Below are 18429 nucleotides of genomic sequence, written 5' to 3' on the forward strand. Positions count from 1 at the left end.
CTGTATTTTATTCTTATAATCGTTAATACGGTTTTCGATTTTGTCTCTTATCGACATTTACCGATCGATTATCGTCTTTTTAGTTTTATACATTGTCGATAAAATAAAGCGTTATCCGAAAATGATAAAGAAGGAAACTAGACACCGACAGAACGTTCTATAGAATAAAAAAAATACGAATAAAAATGACCATTACGTGTTGCATCTATGTTATTTATCGTCCATGATTAAAAGAAAAAGCGATACCTATTTTTTGGAACGAGTTTATTAACCTCAAACATCTATTTGTTTGACATGACGTTTCAATGCATGACGTTATAACTTGGTGACTAATTTAATTGTGATTGTCTATAATTTTATACTTTATTATGCAAAGGACGAGATATTAAGTGAGTTATCCATATTTAAATATAGAAATAAAAAACTAATCTACAACCATAATCCTTTTTATTATTTTATAAACTTATATGGAAATAGAATTTCATCGACGTTACGTTTATTATCTAATGAAGTAATATATACGATATAAATACACACGCATGCACACACACACAGCGATATGTTTATATCGCTTTAATTCAATTTATATAATTGTTATTTTTAAAGAAAACTGGCAATATGATTGCACCAGAGATTGGTTCTACAAATGCTGAACCTGTACACGTAAGAATTACAAGTGAAAAAGCACCATTGATTAGTAGCAGAAATGTATTTCAAAGACTTAGCAGTATGTTTAAATTCGGTAAAACATCACGTACTGATGGAGAAGGATATGTTGAATTTGGTAGTCTTGGTGTTGATAGTACACGTACGTTAGGAACTTTCGCGGGTGTATTCAGTCCTGTCACACTATCAATGTTCAGTGCCTTAGTTTTCATACGTATGGGTAAGGTTAAGATATAAATATTTACTATTTAAATATAAAACATCTTTATATTATTAGTTTGGACTTCAGACATTAAAAATTCGATACTGCTTAACATTGTGATATATTATATATTGCAGGTTATATCGTGGGAAATGCAGGATTATTTGTAACTCTAATACAATTCATCATTGCTTATGGAATATTACTCTTTACTGTTGCATCTGTTTGCGCTATATCAACAAACGGAGCGGTGGAAGGAGGTGGCGCATATTGTATCCTTGCATTGTATACGACGTACAAATTTTATCCGTATTTCTAAATAAGTGTATATTTTTCTAAATTATTCTATGCGTTATATAGTTATGATCAGTCGTACATTAGGACCTGAATTCGGTGGTTCCATTGGTACATTATTTTTCATGGCAAATATTGTATCGAGTGCACTTTGCATCTCTGGCTGTGCCGAAGGCTTAGTAGAGAATTTTGGTCCCTCTGGATATCTAGTTGGGAAAAATGCATTCATACCAGATGGTCGATGGTGGCGGTTTCTCTATTGTTCGTTGTTAAATACAGCCAATCTTTTGGTTTGTCTAATTGGAGCTACTATGTTCGCAAAAACTAGTGTTGCCATTCTAGCAGTCGTTTGCATTTGTCTTGGAAGTGTTTTCATAAGTTTTTTAGTAGGAGGTCCTATGGAGGTCAGATTACTAGTATAATAATAACTATAATATTAATAATGATTTTATTTTTTAGTGTCTTAAGAATATATAAAAAAATATTAATTACATACGTATATATACATTTATATATAGATACCAATACCAGATGCAAATACATTAGTACAAAATGCTACTGAACATGCGAATGGATCATACACAGGACTTCTGTCTTCCACCCTTGCGAATAATTTATATTCCAATTATAGTGCTGATTATACGAGCCCTGGTACAATGACTGATTTTGCTAGTGTATTTGGCGTACTCTTCAGTGGTGTAACAGGCATTATGGCCGGAGCAAATATGAGTGGTAAATATCGCCAAAATTTCTTACGTTATAATCATATGTTTGATAATTACTTTAACATTCAATCGTAGGTGAATTAAAAAATCCTGGAACAAACATCCCGCGTGGAACGTTATCAGCAGTATTATTTACTTTCCTATGTTATATATTACTATCTATTTTGACAGCTGCGACTACAAGTCGTTTTTTACTACAAAATAACTTTATGTATATGATGCCAATAAATATTTGGCCGCCATTCGTTACTGTTGGTATATTGACAGCAACATTCAGTGCTGGTTTGAGTAACTTAATTGGTTCGAGCAGAGTATTAGAAGCATTAGCAAAAGATAATGTATTTGGTAAATGATCAAGTTACATACTTCACAGGTATTAAGAAACTTTCACATCATTCTTGCATACATCTTTTGTTTAGGTTCAGGATTAAATTTTATCATACAAGGCACATGGCAAGGAAATCCAATAGCTGCAGTATTTACATCATGGAGTCTTGTACAAATAATCTTACTTGTTGGTTCCTTGAATACAATTGCTCAAATCAATTCAGTATTATTTCTTTTAAGTTATTTAGCAACTAATTTAGCCTGTCTTGGACTTGAACTTGCAAGTGCACCAAATTTCAGGTAAGCACTTTACATTCTTATAAAAATCTATACTTATCTATGTACAAAAAAAAAAAAAAGAAAAAAAAAGAAAAAAAGAGCAATTTTATATAATAAACTTTATCAATATTTAACATAATTGCAGACCAACATTTAATTATTTTACATGGCATACTGCTACTATAGGTCTCCTTGGGACATTAATTATGATGTTTGTAATAAACAGTATTTACGCATCGAGCAGTATAATATTATGTTTAATTTTAATAATCGTACTACATTTATTTTCACCAAGTAAAAATGCGCCATGGGGTAGTATATCGCAAGCATTAATATTTCATCAAGTGAGAAAATATTTATTAATGTTAGACTCTCGCAAAGACCATGTTAAATTTTGGAGACCGCAAATGCTTTTGATGGTTGCTTCACCAAGATCTGCATGTCCTCTTATAGATTTTGTAAACGATTTGAAGAAAGGAGGATTATATGTTATAGGACATGTAAAAATTGGAGATTTTATTGGACAGAATACTGATCCAACGATAGAAGAATATCCTCACTGGTTGAGTTTAGTCGATCATATGAAAGTGAAAGCATTCGTAGAGCTAACAGTTACAAAAACAGTCCGTGAAGGATTACATCATTTAATAAGAATATCTGGAATGGGTGCAATGAAACCAAATACAATTATTCTTGGCTTTTATGATGAAGAAACACCAAGAAATTTTTTCACCGATTCTCAATATTCAACTGCAGTATTTGAGAATACCAGCGAAAACATCGGAGTTTCTAACAATCTTATATTTCCATTAAGGCAAAACGGTACAGAGAAAAATGTGGATCCAGTACAATATGTAGGAATGTGTTCAGACGTTTTAAAAATGAAAAAAAACTTGTGTTTATGCAGAAATTTTTACTTACTTGATAAGTCACAGATTTCGAAGTAAGTTACATGCGTTATTAGATATTTGACAAAGTATTATAAATAGATGTATCTCGCATTATTATTATTATATAATATAATATAACTTTGCAGAAATTCAAATCTTAAGTACATCGATGTGTGGCCAGTGAACTTCTTCCAACCATCCGATCAAGATCCATTCGATACAACTTCGTTATTTATGCTTCAACTAGCATGCATTATAAATATGGTTCCTGTGTGGAAAAATTTACATCTTAGAGTATTCCATTGTGAAATTGCAGACAGTAGTAGTACAAGTTTAAGCATTTCAGAATCACAAAGTTCTATCACTGAATTTCCCAAGGTCTCAAACGAGCATAAAATAAAAAAATTATTAAATGTTTTGAGGATCTCGGCATCGATTAAGAAAATTCCTAATTGGGGAGCACAAGTAAGTGGTCTAAAGGGCAGATCTCTTATCGAGCCAAAATTGGATACGCAGTATGAGACAGGTACTGAAAATGTGGATAATACGTTGAGTAATGTCTCCAAAACTTATATATCGAGGTGATTATATAAAATGTACATGATAACAAATTTCCTTTTATATGATAATTAAGGTCTTAAAAGTATTTACATTTATGAATTTCAGTGTTAATCAGTTAATTAAACAACATTCCAGTCAAACGGCAACAACTTTTATATATTTACCAGCACCACCTATATCTAATACATGGGATGAAAATATTATGTATCGACAATACCTTCAATTATTAACAGAATTGACTATGAATTTACCACCTATAGTTTTAGTACATGGCGTCAGTGCTGTTACATCGACAACTTTGTAACAATATCAAAGCATAGAAAGAAAAAATTAATATCATCTTACTTTGATAAATACTAGTATCATTTTACGATTATATATTTATGCTTTAAATTATTGTAATAATTATATTATAGTTTAATTAATTGATTTATTATAATTGATGCACAAAATGATAAATAATGTTATTCGATATAAATGTATTTAATGATTCAAAAATGATCTTATTTAAATAGTAATATAATTTCATTAAGAGCAATAAGTATTTTTTAAGCTTTACGAAAATAGTAATAATATTCTTTACATTCGCAACTAAATTTTAATTTACTGACATCATGTGACTTATATTACTGTGATAAATTTATTCTATAAAATATTTTCCGTATAGGAATATTTTTGAAATCTGTAAAAGATACATTTATCAGTGATACATTCATCATGTACCTATCTTAATATATTTCATATACAAAAATATCTCGGTTTACATTTTTTACTGTATTTCAATCAATTGGAATAAATAATAAAAGCAGTATGAAAAATTATCAAAAGGATGGAAATCCTTAGAAATCATTGGATATCGTTTAAAGATGTTTGGCATCATTTATGTCATTATAAACTACACAATTATTCTGTAAAATAATACTTTAAGTTAAATTCTATTATATTATACTACATGGCATTACGTTGTGTTGCATTACACAAATTATATATTTTATTATATTGTATTATATTATATTATATTATACAGTTTATATGATACAGCGAATATCTGTATAATTATCAAATACGATGTATTTTTTTATATATCACTTAATGAAAATAAGAATAAAAAAATTTAACGAAAATAAGAAGCCAACGTTTTTTACATTAAATTCTTTCATTTCTCCTATCCGGCAAATATCTTTGTCAAATTATTTGTCCGATACGAAATTCTAAAATCAAAGTATGACAAATAAATAAATGGCAATATTTATCAACTGAAATGATATCTTCTGAAATGATATTTGTAGAAGTCACGAGGTAAATAAGAGAAATTGGTTAAAAAAAGATATAATATTTCGAAAAGATTTCACACATTACGAGATCCCGATACAAAATTTTCAATTTGTCAATACTTCGGAATTTCCAAGAAATAGCTCTTGGTACGAATCAGTATTAAATAGATATATTTCAATTAATTTACGATCAACGAATACGATCTTTATAACATTTATATAAAAAAGCTTTTATTATACATATATATATATATATAATCTGTATTTTAATAAAATTTGATAATAGGTACATTCTATACTATTAAATGAGCAATTTTTGTATTTTTATCAATTTTATCTCTAACGCGATTCTAAAAATTTTGATGCACTTGTATAAATCTAGCATTTTCTTTGCCAATTAGAGGCAAGAAGGTGAATTCAAGATAAAAGTACTAGTTTTTAAAATAAAATTGACAAATATGAAATAATTTACCTTCAAAAAAGTTAACCTATTACATACAAATATTACTGTCTATCACATAACAAATTGTTATTGTAACATCAGCATGAAACAAGAAATAATATACGACTGATAAAACGGAAAATTTATTTTTACATAATATAATATAAATATATAATGCAACAAGTTATTAATAAAACGACAAATTTAAATTACTAATCCCTAAGGTATTATTGTAATAAATAAACATATCTTATAATTACGTATGTATTCTTTTTGATGGTATTTCAGACTGCATTGATTTATTTCCACAATAATTATAAAAATGATGTCAAATTTCAATCCATCGCATTTTAATAATGTAAGCTTCTTTTATGTAATAAGATTTATCTACAAACAACTATAACCTGCGTTTCTTTTTTACTTTTGTTAAATCTGTCACTATCTCGATTACATATAAAGATTACACCATATGACACTTCGTTGTACGACTAAGTATCGAGGGATAATGTGTGATTGATAGAAAGAAAAAGGGTTCCCAACTACTCCACTTATGGCCATAAGTGTATAAGTGTATGTACATAGTTTCAAATATTACAATATTTTGCAGCATTATAAATTCGTAATTCCTCTTTCTCTTTGTGTGTGTATATATGTGTGCGTATGCGTGTGTATATATATATCATTTTCAATAGCTTATATATTAATAGAATAGATAAAATAATTTTCAAGTGGAGGGAGAAAAATTGACAGGATTTGAACCTTCGTTCTTGGAATTAGAAATTCGGACTGCTCTGCTTGAGCTAACAAGGATTCGTGCCGCCGAGCATCATATACTATTGACTACAGTTAAGAAAAACTAATAAAGGTATATAAAATATATTTTTTAATCTAAAAAAATAATGATCATTAAATAATCCCTATGCATGGATATATTTTTTTCTTAATATGTTTGTATTCTATGCATAATGTATCTGAATTTATAAAAAATTAAGTTGTATTAACCTTAACTGAGAATACTCACGTATCTTTACAAACGTGGAATGTCAAACGCATGTGATGGAAATAAAAAAGATGCAAAGTTTTTTATTCGTGTCACAAAACAGTGTCGAAAGAAAAGGAAAAAGGATATTAATTGGTTTTGTGTCTTAATACAAATTTTCTTCAAATTAATATAACAATTTTTTTCTACAGTCTCAATGTATTTATTTTTACATTTTTTGTGACAATTAAAGAAAAGGTTATAATTATCTCCATTTTAATAAGTATTAATAATTCATTTTTATTAACAATTTTCTATCAAACTTTGTATTGCAGATGTCAGGAAATAAGTGTCGTAATTGTGGCTCTATAGACATAGAGACAGACCCTGCACGAGGCGATGCTGTTTGTACAGAATGTGGTTTTGTACTGGAGGACCAACTTATTGTCAGTGAAACTACTTTTGAGGAATCCCCATCTGGTAATATGATGGTCCTCGGACAATTTGTTGCAAATGATAGCACCGGTGGGGCTACGGGCTTTGGCGCAGGTATGTTATTCTTGATACTTTTAATATAAATGTACTATTTTTTGTTTTTCATTTAATGAACTTGATTTATCTATATATGTAATTATACTATATAATGAATTAACAAAGTCAAATTAATATATTTTTTCTCTTTTTTTTTTTAGCATATCATGTTAGTGGAAAAGAATCAAGAGGTATCACATTACAAAATGCAAGAAAAGGAATAACGCATCTCTGTATGCAGTTACAGTAAGTTTCGTAATTGATTTTTTTTTAATATCAATAATTATACTTCAGGTGACTAGATAAGTTAACTAATTATTATCACTTGTTAATATATTGTTTGTATTTATCTAATTCTATTCTCTTTATTTATTATAAGACTCAATCAGCACTGCATCGATATATCTGTTAATTTTTACAAAATGGCATTAAGCCGACAACTGACTCGTGGAAGGAAGCAAGCTCACAATCATGCAGCCTGTGTATATATCACTTGTCGTACTGAAGGCACGGCTCGTATCCTTTAAATATACTTTTATTTAAGAAAATTCTAAATTATATATTAACAAACTACAAGTAGTACTAGATTTATGTATAATTATTTATTTATGATTCCTTAATAACTTACATAGATTTGCTTATTGACATCAGTGATGTTCTTCAAATTTGTGTCCATGAACTGGGACGGACGTATTTGCGGTTCACACAAGCCTTATGTATCAATATACCTTCAGTAGGTAAGTATTTATTAAATTGTTATATTTTGCATGATACATTACTTTATAGTTTTTTTATTTCAAAAATTTATTTTCTATGTATATTTCATTTAATTAAAGTAGCCTCCATTTGAATTTAAAGAATATCTATTTGGACTTACTATAATGAATTCTTAAAAAATTTAGAATATATATATATATATATACACACACACACATATATATATATATATATGTATTTAACAAAATGTTATTGGTCGATATGACTAGTAAGGTAAACTTAAATAAAAAGTTCTTATAATATTTCAATATCAAAACTCATTTCTATTATGAAATGAGATAAAATTTATACAGAGATCGATAATACTTCATAATAATGATGTTCTCTTTTTTTTACTGACTAAATGTAAGACTTGGTACAATTTAAAATGTATTCTTGCAATGTTAAACTTGATAACAGATAAAATAATAATAGATTTGAATAATATTTGATTAACAAATCTTATGATACTTTCAAGGAATTAGGTCTTATTAAATAACCATTATCTATTAAATATTCATTAAATTTATTGCAAGAATAACAATTACTAATCTAACTTCATCAGCACCAGAAAAATCACACTGTTTTTTTCGGTAGCAATGATGCAGTTAATAGTTAATTTTTTTTTCTTCAGATGATGTTTACCTTTTTCAAAACCCACATATGATACAAATTTTCACAATGCATTTTTATCATTACATAGACCTCATTTCTATATATTTTTATTACGAATATTTACAATTTATTACCACTAAGCAGAAAGCAATTTCATTTCTACACATATTCTGAAAAGTATAAATGACAGATAAATCTAATGACAACAAAGATAGAGAATAATGATAAATGTACTAGTTTACAATATTGTTATTTACTATATTGAACAATTCTTGATCTCTTATCTTTTTTTATTACTTTTAATACTTTAATATCTACACTTACATACGTGGCGTATTGTACAAGGATAAACTAAACTTTTGGTTAAATTTTGATATTCAAGTAAAAAATATGACAATTATATACAAATATTAGCAAAAGTAAAAAAGAAACGAATTATTAACGTTAATTTAATGCAACGTGACTTAAAATATAAGTTTGAATATTTTCTTTTATAGAACTAAATTTTTACATATTATGCATTTACTTTTATTAGATGGGATTAATACCGGAATTATATTTTTATGTTACTTAAATAGTGACGTTTTTATACAATTTATGATAACAAATTAACAAATTATATATTTGTTATTCAACATAATATGGACTCATTTGGTAAGGTAGAAATTGAGATAATATTGAGAAGTATTTTAAGTTATTTCAATTCAAATTAGTGTTACATCACAAAATGAGATATTTTTGACAATATTTTATAATCCACACAGTATTTTTGTTTTGTTTTACAATTATCTCAGTTATGCAGTTCCAAAAATATTCATCCATTTTGTTGAAATTTAAGATTATTATACATTGTTATGTTACAACGTATATATTTTTAAACGATTGAAAAATTGCTAATTGATTTACTACTGCCGTCATCGTAAAATGATTAATATTAATACATATTTATTTTCCTTATTGCCTTATTTTATGCTTTATTACTTTTATAATTCTGACCATTAAGATTGAACACTATTTGTTTTTAAAATAAATTTTTCTTTTTCATATGACAGCAAAAAATTATTTCTGAAAACTTTCAGATTAAAGTGCACCTGTCATACTTGCTTATTTACTAAAATCTGCAGAGTGACAATATTGCTTGCAATACATTCTCTGTTGCAAGATATAGTTGCTCATAGAGTAAAATATTCTACTAAGTGGGCATACTTTAATACAAGATCTGTGTAATAAACTATTTTCATCATAGAATATACATATCATGTGCAAATTCCCACACAGTAGAATTTCACTCTACTAAATTTAACTCGTCACTTAACAGGCCGACGAAGTGTGCATGTTTTGTTTAAAACGATAGCCACTGAATATCTACAAAATTTTTTTTGTTCGCAAAAAAAATGAAAACACTAATCAAAGTGTTACTCACATCATAAATTTACATCAATCATCTGATGGTGGTCCATAAAAAATCAATTCAGGTATCTGTCCACCTTGAACACCTGTACCATTAGTACTTTCAGAACTACACTGAAATTGAAAGTTTACACTGCCAACCGTAGCCTCTGTCATACCTTCTTGACCAAAATAACTTAATTCTACACCGTCGAGTATTGCACTTGCCGTATAAAAGCACTCTGGTTCTATTTGTATAGGATTTTCAAAATACACGTGAAATGTACTGCTTGATCCATCAGAAAAAAATTTTGTACTATTTTCTGACAAGACACAGCCCAGCCTTTTAAGTTCTATTCTAACATTATAGTCCGCAGCACCAGTAGAGCTTCCATATAAACCAAAACCAACCACAAAAATTCTTTTGTCAACACTGAACTGGATTGAGTCACATCTTCCTCTGTAGCGCCACTGATTTGATCTATAAGCGCATGATTGGAATCTATGACAAACCTATAAAGAAATTTCCAGTTCTCACGTAGATCAATAAATACTTTATTATAAGCACATAAAATCTTAAAATTTGTATACATATAGAGCAATCACAGTTAAGATCGTTTCATGGTAAAAAAACAAACTATTAATACATAGTGTATGTAGATCACAAAAAATTAAATAAGGAAAAAGAAATAAAATGGAAATAATCATGTCACTTCAACCAATAAATTTTACAATTTTTATGGGAAGCCAAATTTAAATATATTATAATTAGAACATTACTAACAAAAGGATACACAGAACTACTTGAACCTATATTATTTATTTCAAGTAATATGACATTGAGGAAAATTATTTTGTGTTGAGAAATGATTGGACAATTTAATATTTTTTATGCGTACCTGAGTTTTTAATCCTTGTCGTGCTTTTGTGGGAAAGCACAGCATTGGTCTGTTACTTGCAGTGAAGTGTAGAAAAACATCTATTGTTTCTTGTTGTGTCAGTATCCCAGTTTGTGCAGCACTATTAGCAAATTCCTCTAAATTCATAGCTGGAAGTCGAATTAGATACAAGGCAGATCCTAAAATAAAGAATGAACATAACATAACTAATTCTTCTAGAAAAGTTGACAAAATATTCACCTAATAATTGTCGTTGATTCGCGGATGTGGGCTCGAGATCTTGTCTTAAACATTCTGCAGAGGCCCATCTTAATGCAGCATCCCACACATGAATCTCTTTGCAATTTAATGTTTCTCGAGATAAGACAGATTCAAGTGTATGAATGTCAATGTCTACAAAACCATCGGATCTTAGTGCCATTTCTGCCTGTGTAATAGATATCAATATAAATTTACATGAATTTAAGTATACAGATATTTGCTGAAGATATTTAAATAATATGTCATGCAAAAATGGAATACTATAATATATTTCATTTTCAATGTATCCCGTTCTCTGTAAATGTAGTTAAACTTTTTCTTGAGATTTTTTTTTATATATATAATAAATATTTCAATCTAAAGATTATAATAATTATATACGCGCGCGCGAGGGCCTTGAGTAAATAATAGGTAATTCAGTTTATTCTTATGTTTCATATGACTTTTATTTTGTTATAATTATAAATTTTTTATTCCCGAAAAATTATCTTTGAAAATCCAAATATCATTTATAATTTTTCTATAGAACAAAGCTCGTATTTTTTCTTTTATGTTATATATATTCTCTATTTGAACTTCATAATGCTTTTATTGTATGAACCTGAAAATATATTTACTATCACAGAACTATTGTTTACTAGCGAGTATATTATGAAAAATGCAAAAGCAGGGACATGTAAAATGAATATCTATTAAGTAGATAAATATATTCTAAAAAATTTGATATGAAAAAGTTTTTTAAGCAGATAAGGAATATTTGTTTTTAAAAATGAAAACTTAACAAATATAGTCTTAATATATCTACATTTAATTTTTTATTAAAATTAAATGATGGTAGGGACACAATACATAAATAAAATATAACTTTTATTGCGAAGCCTTTTTAGTTTCATAAATATAAGTGTAAATATACAAGATTGCAAGTAAACTACATTCATTAATAAAATAATATATCAAAAAAGATTTAAAATCTAATATTACATAAAAAATTTCAAAAGCATTTATTTTTCTATAAAGCAACATTTTTGATTAAGATTACATGTTTCTTTTTCTTTTTTTTTTTTTTTTTTTTTAAATGGTATTTTATTATTGTAGTTACTTATCTCTACAAGTTTCATATCTTCAGTACTATATACAAGTAGTATATAAAAAACAAACTTAAAAATACAATGCGACATAAGTTACAGGGAATATAATATTAACCGATTGCAACATGGATTATTAAAAAGTGAAAGCATCTTTAATAATGCTGATAATTTTGATAATGTTTGAAATCTTTATAGTAAAAACTAATTTTAATTGTGAAACAGGTTTTCCTTATCTGGTTAATTGTTAGACAAATTCTACATAATTACACCATTAGATTTTACTACTATTTTAGATAAATCATGATTGTTACTATATCTACTGTCTGAAAGATCATTAACATTTACTGTGTGTTTCATACATTCATAATCTTCTATAAAGCTATCTCGATACATCATGTTTTGTGTGATTTCTATGTCCAGTTTATTACCTGGAAAATATGGTTCACTACGCGTACGAAAAAGAGTATATGGTAATCGTTCCTTATTTATATCAATTGCAGAAGAATAACATTTAATTTCAGATAAACTTAAACAGTGCGGTGCTAATGATATTCTACTTTTGGAACTTTCACGAGTGTCGTTTATTCTCAATTTTTTCTGATAATTATGTTCATATTGTGACTTTTTGAATTTATCCTTGATACAAACATCTTCATAAGAATAAAAATGTCGAATATGATAATCATGATCACTAAGAAAATTTGATTCATCTACCATCATGTCCAAGCTTGTATTTAAAGTAATGGTACTTAATACCTTCTGATTATTACTTACTTGAGCATCTATAACTTCCCAGCATCGTTGCATGAGGTCTGGTTCTTCAAATAGTCGAGATTGGCTTAGAAGTAAACATGCATTCTTAGCAGTCAAACTTGTTTCCAAATAATTGACACACGCGCGTGCTAAATGTGGAACTATATATTTTTTAGCAACATAAAGGGTTGCTAAAACTGTATCGGCTTCTAGTTGTACTTCATCACAGTACATATACCTGAAATAAGACTCTTTTAAAAATAGTGAAGTTTTACTATGAAATTTATAATTTCATAATTGTTAAACACGTCCTTCATATATCTCTCTTATATACTCACCTTAACAGAGCAAGGAAAGCTGCTGGCTCTACATCTGGCACTTCTATATCTTGTTTATTTTCTGCTAGTCCACCATAAAACATGGCATAAAATACGGAACTACCTGTAGCTAAGACATACTTGTGTGCTGGTATGGTTTGTGTATGACCTGTAACAAATATCACCTTCTATTTGTAATCTAGTCAATATTTCAAATATCTTAAAGTTTGATATATAATTACAATGTATTTATTAATTCTATTAAATTATAAGAAGGAAAGAACGATTATATACCTGGACTACCAACAATAAAAATAATATCTGCCATAAGATGGTTATTGAACATAGCAGCATTACGTTCACGGACCGTAGTTTTTGTTGCTTGCCAGTTAGGATCTTGTGTACAGTCTTCGGGCGATGAAAGATTCAAATGAGTTACAGGCGACGATAAGGAAGACAGTGGTGATGTAGGAGCACTAGGGGGCTGATTTATTATTCCCTCTCGTTGCAATACAATGGAAGAGGACAGAGGGCTTACCGATGGTGGAGAATCTGATACATTACTTGGAGATTCCGCTAGAACATTCACAAGTTTTCTTGATTAGATTGCCATCTTGACATTTTTTTCAATTGATTCAATACACTTATCTTCTCATTTAAACCAATAACCTTTTTAATCAAAGAAATACATATCTCATGGAATCATTCCATATTACTACACGCACGATATAGCAACACATCATACACAGAAATAATAATATTACTTATTAAATAATATAAACGAAAGTTGACGCGTCATAAAAAAAAACAAATAATTTACCGTCAGTATACATTATTTCATCAATTTGATGTTAATTTTAGAGCAAATCTGTTATCTATGTTTCGACATAGCAAAAAAGGGTGTCACCAAAAAAATTGATGAATTCCGTAAAATATTTGATACCGTTATACAACGAGATGTACCGATTAAAGCGGGACATGTATGCGCATCATATTGAATAGCAAAACGTTTCGTGGTAGCGGAGCACCGAGAAACGTTCGTCTCGGTCCGTTTTTGTTCGGGTATATTCGTGCATCTCTCGGTTGCACGTGATATACATCGTGCGAAGATCAAAAGTACGAAAAAAAATATCAACGAATTTCTTTACAACAACATTGATTAAATACTTGATCATTATCTATTATTATATACGATAACTCTAATCAACATTCAATTGTTTTTTTAATCTGTATATCGATATCATCATTTAAGGCGCTTTCAACGTGGAGCGATATACTTTTGTTAAATGACACCCTAATGATTAACGTAGTCGTGTCGATGACAGGAACTATCCTATCAACATGAATGCGTGTCACTGCTCTTAATATAATACACATATACATATATACAAAAATTACAGGTGCAGAAAGCTTTTATAAATTTGTTGGATTCATTATTTTACATATTTTCACGTAATGATCAATCTAAAATGATACGGAAACGAACACGCGATATAATTATTAATGGTTATTTGTAATAATGTTGCTTTTTATGTTGTCTATATATAATGAATTATTTCAAGGTGGTGGTTATTTGTATCTAATAACACGATTGAAATTTCTAAGAAACATTAGATAATTGACCAGCCATTGTTTATAAATAAATCAATAAGAGAAAATTTCTCTCCAATATATACGGATATATATATACACACACACACACACGCACGCATATATATATATGATATATATAGGTATATATACATGTATATTGACATCATCATTTAAACAGAATAAATTCAAAGTACTTTATCTTTTCAGTTTATTCATATAATTCTCTTACCGTTGACCCAAGCATTGGTTTGCTTGACCGTGACGTTATCTTGATACCGTTGCAACGGCTTGGCGGTGATCTTCGAGTATAAGTTAGACATCTCTGCTCTTTCTGCAAGACGAGACGTCTCTTTTGTCTATTAATTCTTCTTTTTTTCTTTTTCTTGTCTATTTTGAATCGGTGCTTAATCTCTTCAGCCGTGTCGAATGAAAAAATCACGAGAAATTTAAGATAATAAAGGAGCGTAGGTCGAGGGCCGAGGCGCCATGCCAGGAAGACGGGCGCTGGTTAGGCAATACCACACGTTACGTTTCGTCTCTGCAATCGGTCGATAATCCGAGTTAAAACGCGCATGTCTCTTTATTTAAATCATACTTTCTTTATTCTGTCATTATTTAATGTCCAAACTTTTTCAAATAATATATTTATGATCTTATTTAAAAGAAATATCGTATCGTCAATTTTGATCTTTTACGACGAACCAATCGGATGACAGTATTCCGATGAACTTAAATGGCGATATTGAATTTTTAAATTTGCCGCGTATTATACGTTATGATTTAAATCGTGTCGCATTTACTTTTATATATTATACTTTTTTGAATTATTATATTTTAGATCCTTGCTTGTACATTATGAGATTTGCAAACAAGCTTGAATTTGGTGAAAAAACTCATGAAGTATCAATGACTGCATTAAGAGTAGTGCAAAGAATGAAAAGAGATAGCATACACAGTGGTCGGAAACCATCGGGACTATGTGGCGCGGGTAAATTTGAATTATATATTTTTTAATTAAAAGAATATATTTTTTTAATACACGGACACATACACACATTTAATTATAATAAATATCTACACACATATATATATATTTCATTACAGCTTTACTAATGGCAGCGCGATTACATGAATTTAATAGATCTCCTGCAGATATTGTAAAAATTGTCAAAGTTCACGAATCTACTTTACGTAAAAGGTTATATATTATTTATTGTATGATATAAAAATAATATATATATATGCATGCGCGCGCGCATATATTTGATGTTAAATCACTGATACTTTAATTTTAGATTAATGGAATTTGGAGACACACCTTCTAGTGCCTTGACTTTGGAAGAATTCATGACAGTTGATTTAGAGGAAGAGCAAGATCCACCTGCATTTAAAGCTGCTCGTAAAAAAGACAGAGAACGATTACAAAAAGTAAAAAAGAAAGAAAAAAAAGAAAACAAATCTTTTTAAGTGATAGAATTGTTCCATTCATTTTTTAAGTATACTATACTTTGTAATATTCGTTTTTATTAATTTCAGCTAGAAAATATAGATTCAGAAATAAATGAACTTCAAGCTGAAATTGACAGACAAATAGATGAACAAAAAGTTGGAAAAGGAAAAAAACGAAAAGATGGTATTTTAATTCACTTTCTGCAACTTTATATATATATATATGCAATATATATTTTCTAAATATGTATATAATCTTAACGTTGTTTACAGGCCCTTATTTAGAAAGTGATTATGCTGATAGATTTATTAAAGAAACTAATTTAAATATTATTAAAGGTTGCATTGATTATGAACACGTGGATTCGGATGTTGAGGAAGAATTACTTGAACGTAATAATGATACGTTATTTACAGGACTTGGTAAGATATGTGTGTGTATGCTGACAAAGTTGATTAACAATTAATACGATTTATGTTACAACAAAATATTGTAAACCTTTGCAGGTCCTGATATTGCATCCATGGGTTTAAATGGAACAAAGGAAACGAGCAAAGAATCAAAAGATAAAACAGAGACAAATTTTGAAAATGTAGGTATACAAATTTTTTAAATATTATATTTGTCTTCTTAAAAGAAAAAATGCAAAATTTATCTGTCGCAGTCCTCCGGGGAAATTGACAGTGCTGGCATTGACGATGATGAACTGGACGACTATATAATGACAGAAAAAGAAGCTGAATTCAAAGATACTTTATGGAAAAAAGTCAATGCAAAATATTTGACTGAACAACAAGAAAAAGAAGAACGACGAAAGAAGGAGAAAGAAGAAGGTAAACCAGAGAAAAAGAGAAGACGTACTACAAAACGAAATAAAAATCAAGGTCCTGCTACTACTGCAGGTAAATTAAAACATAAGTTTAAGAAACAAAGAATACATATTTATTTACTACACTAAATTATATATTGTTATTTATAAAGGAGAAGCTATCGAAAAAATGTTGCAAGAGAAACGTATATCTTCTAAAATCAATTATGAAGTATTAAAAAGTCTGAACGTTAACGGTCCGAGTAATCAGCAACAGAAAGAGCAAGACAAATCACCATGTAAATCTAAGATTGAAATTAAGATGGAGATTAAATCATCGGGGTTAGTTGTTATGAAAATTTGTATACATTTTATATTTTACATGTGAAATATTTTTTCTATACTTTCTTTTTGTTCCATATAAACAGAACACCTATTTCGTTATCAAAGAACGTAACAACATCATTATCACAAGAGACACGCCCTCTAAAATCTAATAAACGACGTAAGGTAGAAATAACAAGTCCAAGAGAACTAGAAGAATCTGTGGAGGAAGATATGGCACCTCCTACACCGCCTGCACTTGATGCATCAAACGTTGGTACGTATTGATGTCTCTTCTTTATCGATCTATTCTCCTTATTAACCTTTCACATATTCATTCGATATAATTTTCTATTTTACAGTGGACGAAGCAGAAGATTATATAGACGATGCTATTGATGACCCTACCGAAATGACAGTAGGACAAATGCTTGGACGACACACTACAAATGACGATGATGACGACTATGGATATGGCTATGAAGAAGAGGATTATTAATATTAAATCTTGATTAATGCATTTTCTCCCTCAATATACTTGTTCTCTTTCAAAGAACCACCGTTAATTTAATACGCTTATTATATTTGTTTCCTTACTTATTTTATTATACCAAACATAAGTGTAATTATATGTAAGTAATATATTATTTTGTTTTAGCTATATTTTTTTTATACCATCGAGGTAGTTTTATTTTGTTGCAGTTTATTTTGGTATTGAGATTATTCATGAAATTGTAAAATATATTATTATTATCATGATTAAAAATTACACACTGGTATGATAAGGAATGGTATACATGTGAGAAGTAATCTAATATATTATATAAATATTAAGTAATTTATTAAAAGTGACGTTTCAATAGTATATATATGGCTGAAACTAAATCCATAAAAGAGCTATTTCTTATTAATTATTATGATTACTATTACTATTATTATTATTATTATATTATTATTATTATTATATTATTATTATTATACGCACGTATTTTTGTATTAAATGTAT

The 18429-nt window shown here is 28.5% G+C and overlaps 3 protein-coding genes across 5 annotated transcripts; 2 read left to right on the forward strand and 1 right to left on the reverse strand.

The window, feature by feature from the left end:
• The first annotated feature begins 223 nt into the window (after positions 1-223).
• LOC122635366 (solute carrier family 12 member 9) lies at positions 224-4697 on the forward strand. Its single transcript, XM_043825513.1, has 10 exons — positions 224-389; positions 607-886; positions 1006-1140; positions 1229-1566; positions 1681-1894; positions 1963-2232; positions 2307-2514; positions 2639-3436; positions 3530-3964; positions 4050-4697. The coding sequence occupies exons 2-10, from the start codon at positions 619-621 to the stop codon at positions 4246-4248; spliced, it is 2865 nt and encodes a 954-aa protein (XP_043681448.1). The 5' UTR covers positions 224-389; positions 607-618; the 3' UTR covers positions 4249-4697.
• A 1365-nt stretch (positions 4698-6062) lies between these two features.
• On the forward strand, positions 6063-18287 carry LOC122635499 (transcription factor IIIB 90 kDa subunit). Of its 2 annotated transcripts, none has more exons than XM_043825778.1 (15): positions 6063-6525; positions 6975-7188; positions 7332-7416; positions 7550-7686; positions 7803-7907; positions 15680-15829; positions 15946-16039; positions 16137-16269; positions 16378-16474; positions 16564-16713; positions 16798-16883; positions 16956-17193; positions 17273-17441; positions 17528-17700; positions 17786-18287. In XM_043825778.1, exons 2-15 carry the CDS (start codon positions 6975-6977, stop codon positions 17920-17922), a joined length of 1968 nt encoding a protein of 655 aa, XP_043681713.1. In that variant the 5' UTR covers positions 6063-6525; the 3' UTR covers positions 17923-18287. The 2 variants fall into 2 exon arrangements, with proteins under 2 accessions (XP_043681713.1, XP_043681714.1); XM_043825779.1 differs by lacking the exon at positions 6063-6525 and adding an exon at positions 6678-6897.
• LOC122635502 (BTB/POZ domain-containing protein 6-B) lies at positions 8434-15379 on the reverse strand. 2 transcript variants are annotated; one of them, XM_043825783.1, is made up of 7 exons: positions 15071-15379; positions 13543-13824; positions 13270-13417; positions 12953-13169; positions 11070-11256; positions 10830-11008; positions 8434-10443 (listed from the first exon to the last, which is right to left on the reverse strand). In XM_043825783.1, exons 1-7 carry the CDS (start codon positions 15159-15161, stop codon positions 9979-9981), a joined length of 1569 nt encoding a protein of 522 aa, XP_043681718.1. In that variant the 5' UTR covers positions 15162-15379; the 3' UTR covers positions 8434-9978. The 2 variants fall into 2 exon arrangements, with proteins under 2 accessions (XP_043681718.1, XP_043681719.1); XM_043825784.1 differs by lacking the exon at positions 15071-15379 and adding an exon at positions 14069-14205.
• Positions 18288-18429: the final 142 nt, after the last annotated feature.

This window comes from Vespula pensylvanica, chromosome 18 (genome assembly GCF_014466175.1).
Source record: "Vespula pensylvanica isolate Volc-1 chromosome 18, ASM1446617v1, whole genome shotgun sequence".
Classification (NCBI taxonomy): domain Eukaryota; kingdom Metazoa; phylum Arthropoda; class Insecta; order Hymenoptera; family Vespidae; genus Vespula; species Vespula pensylvanica.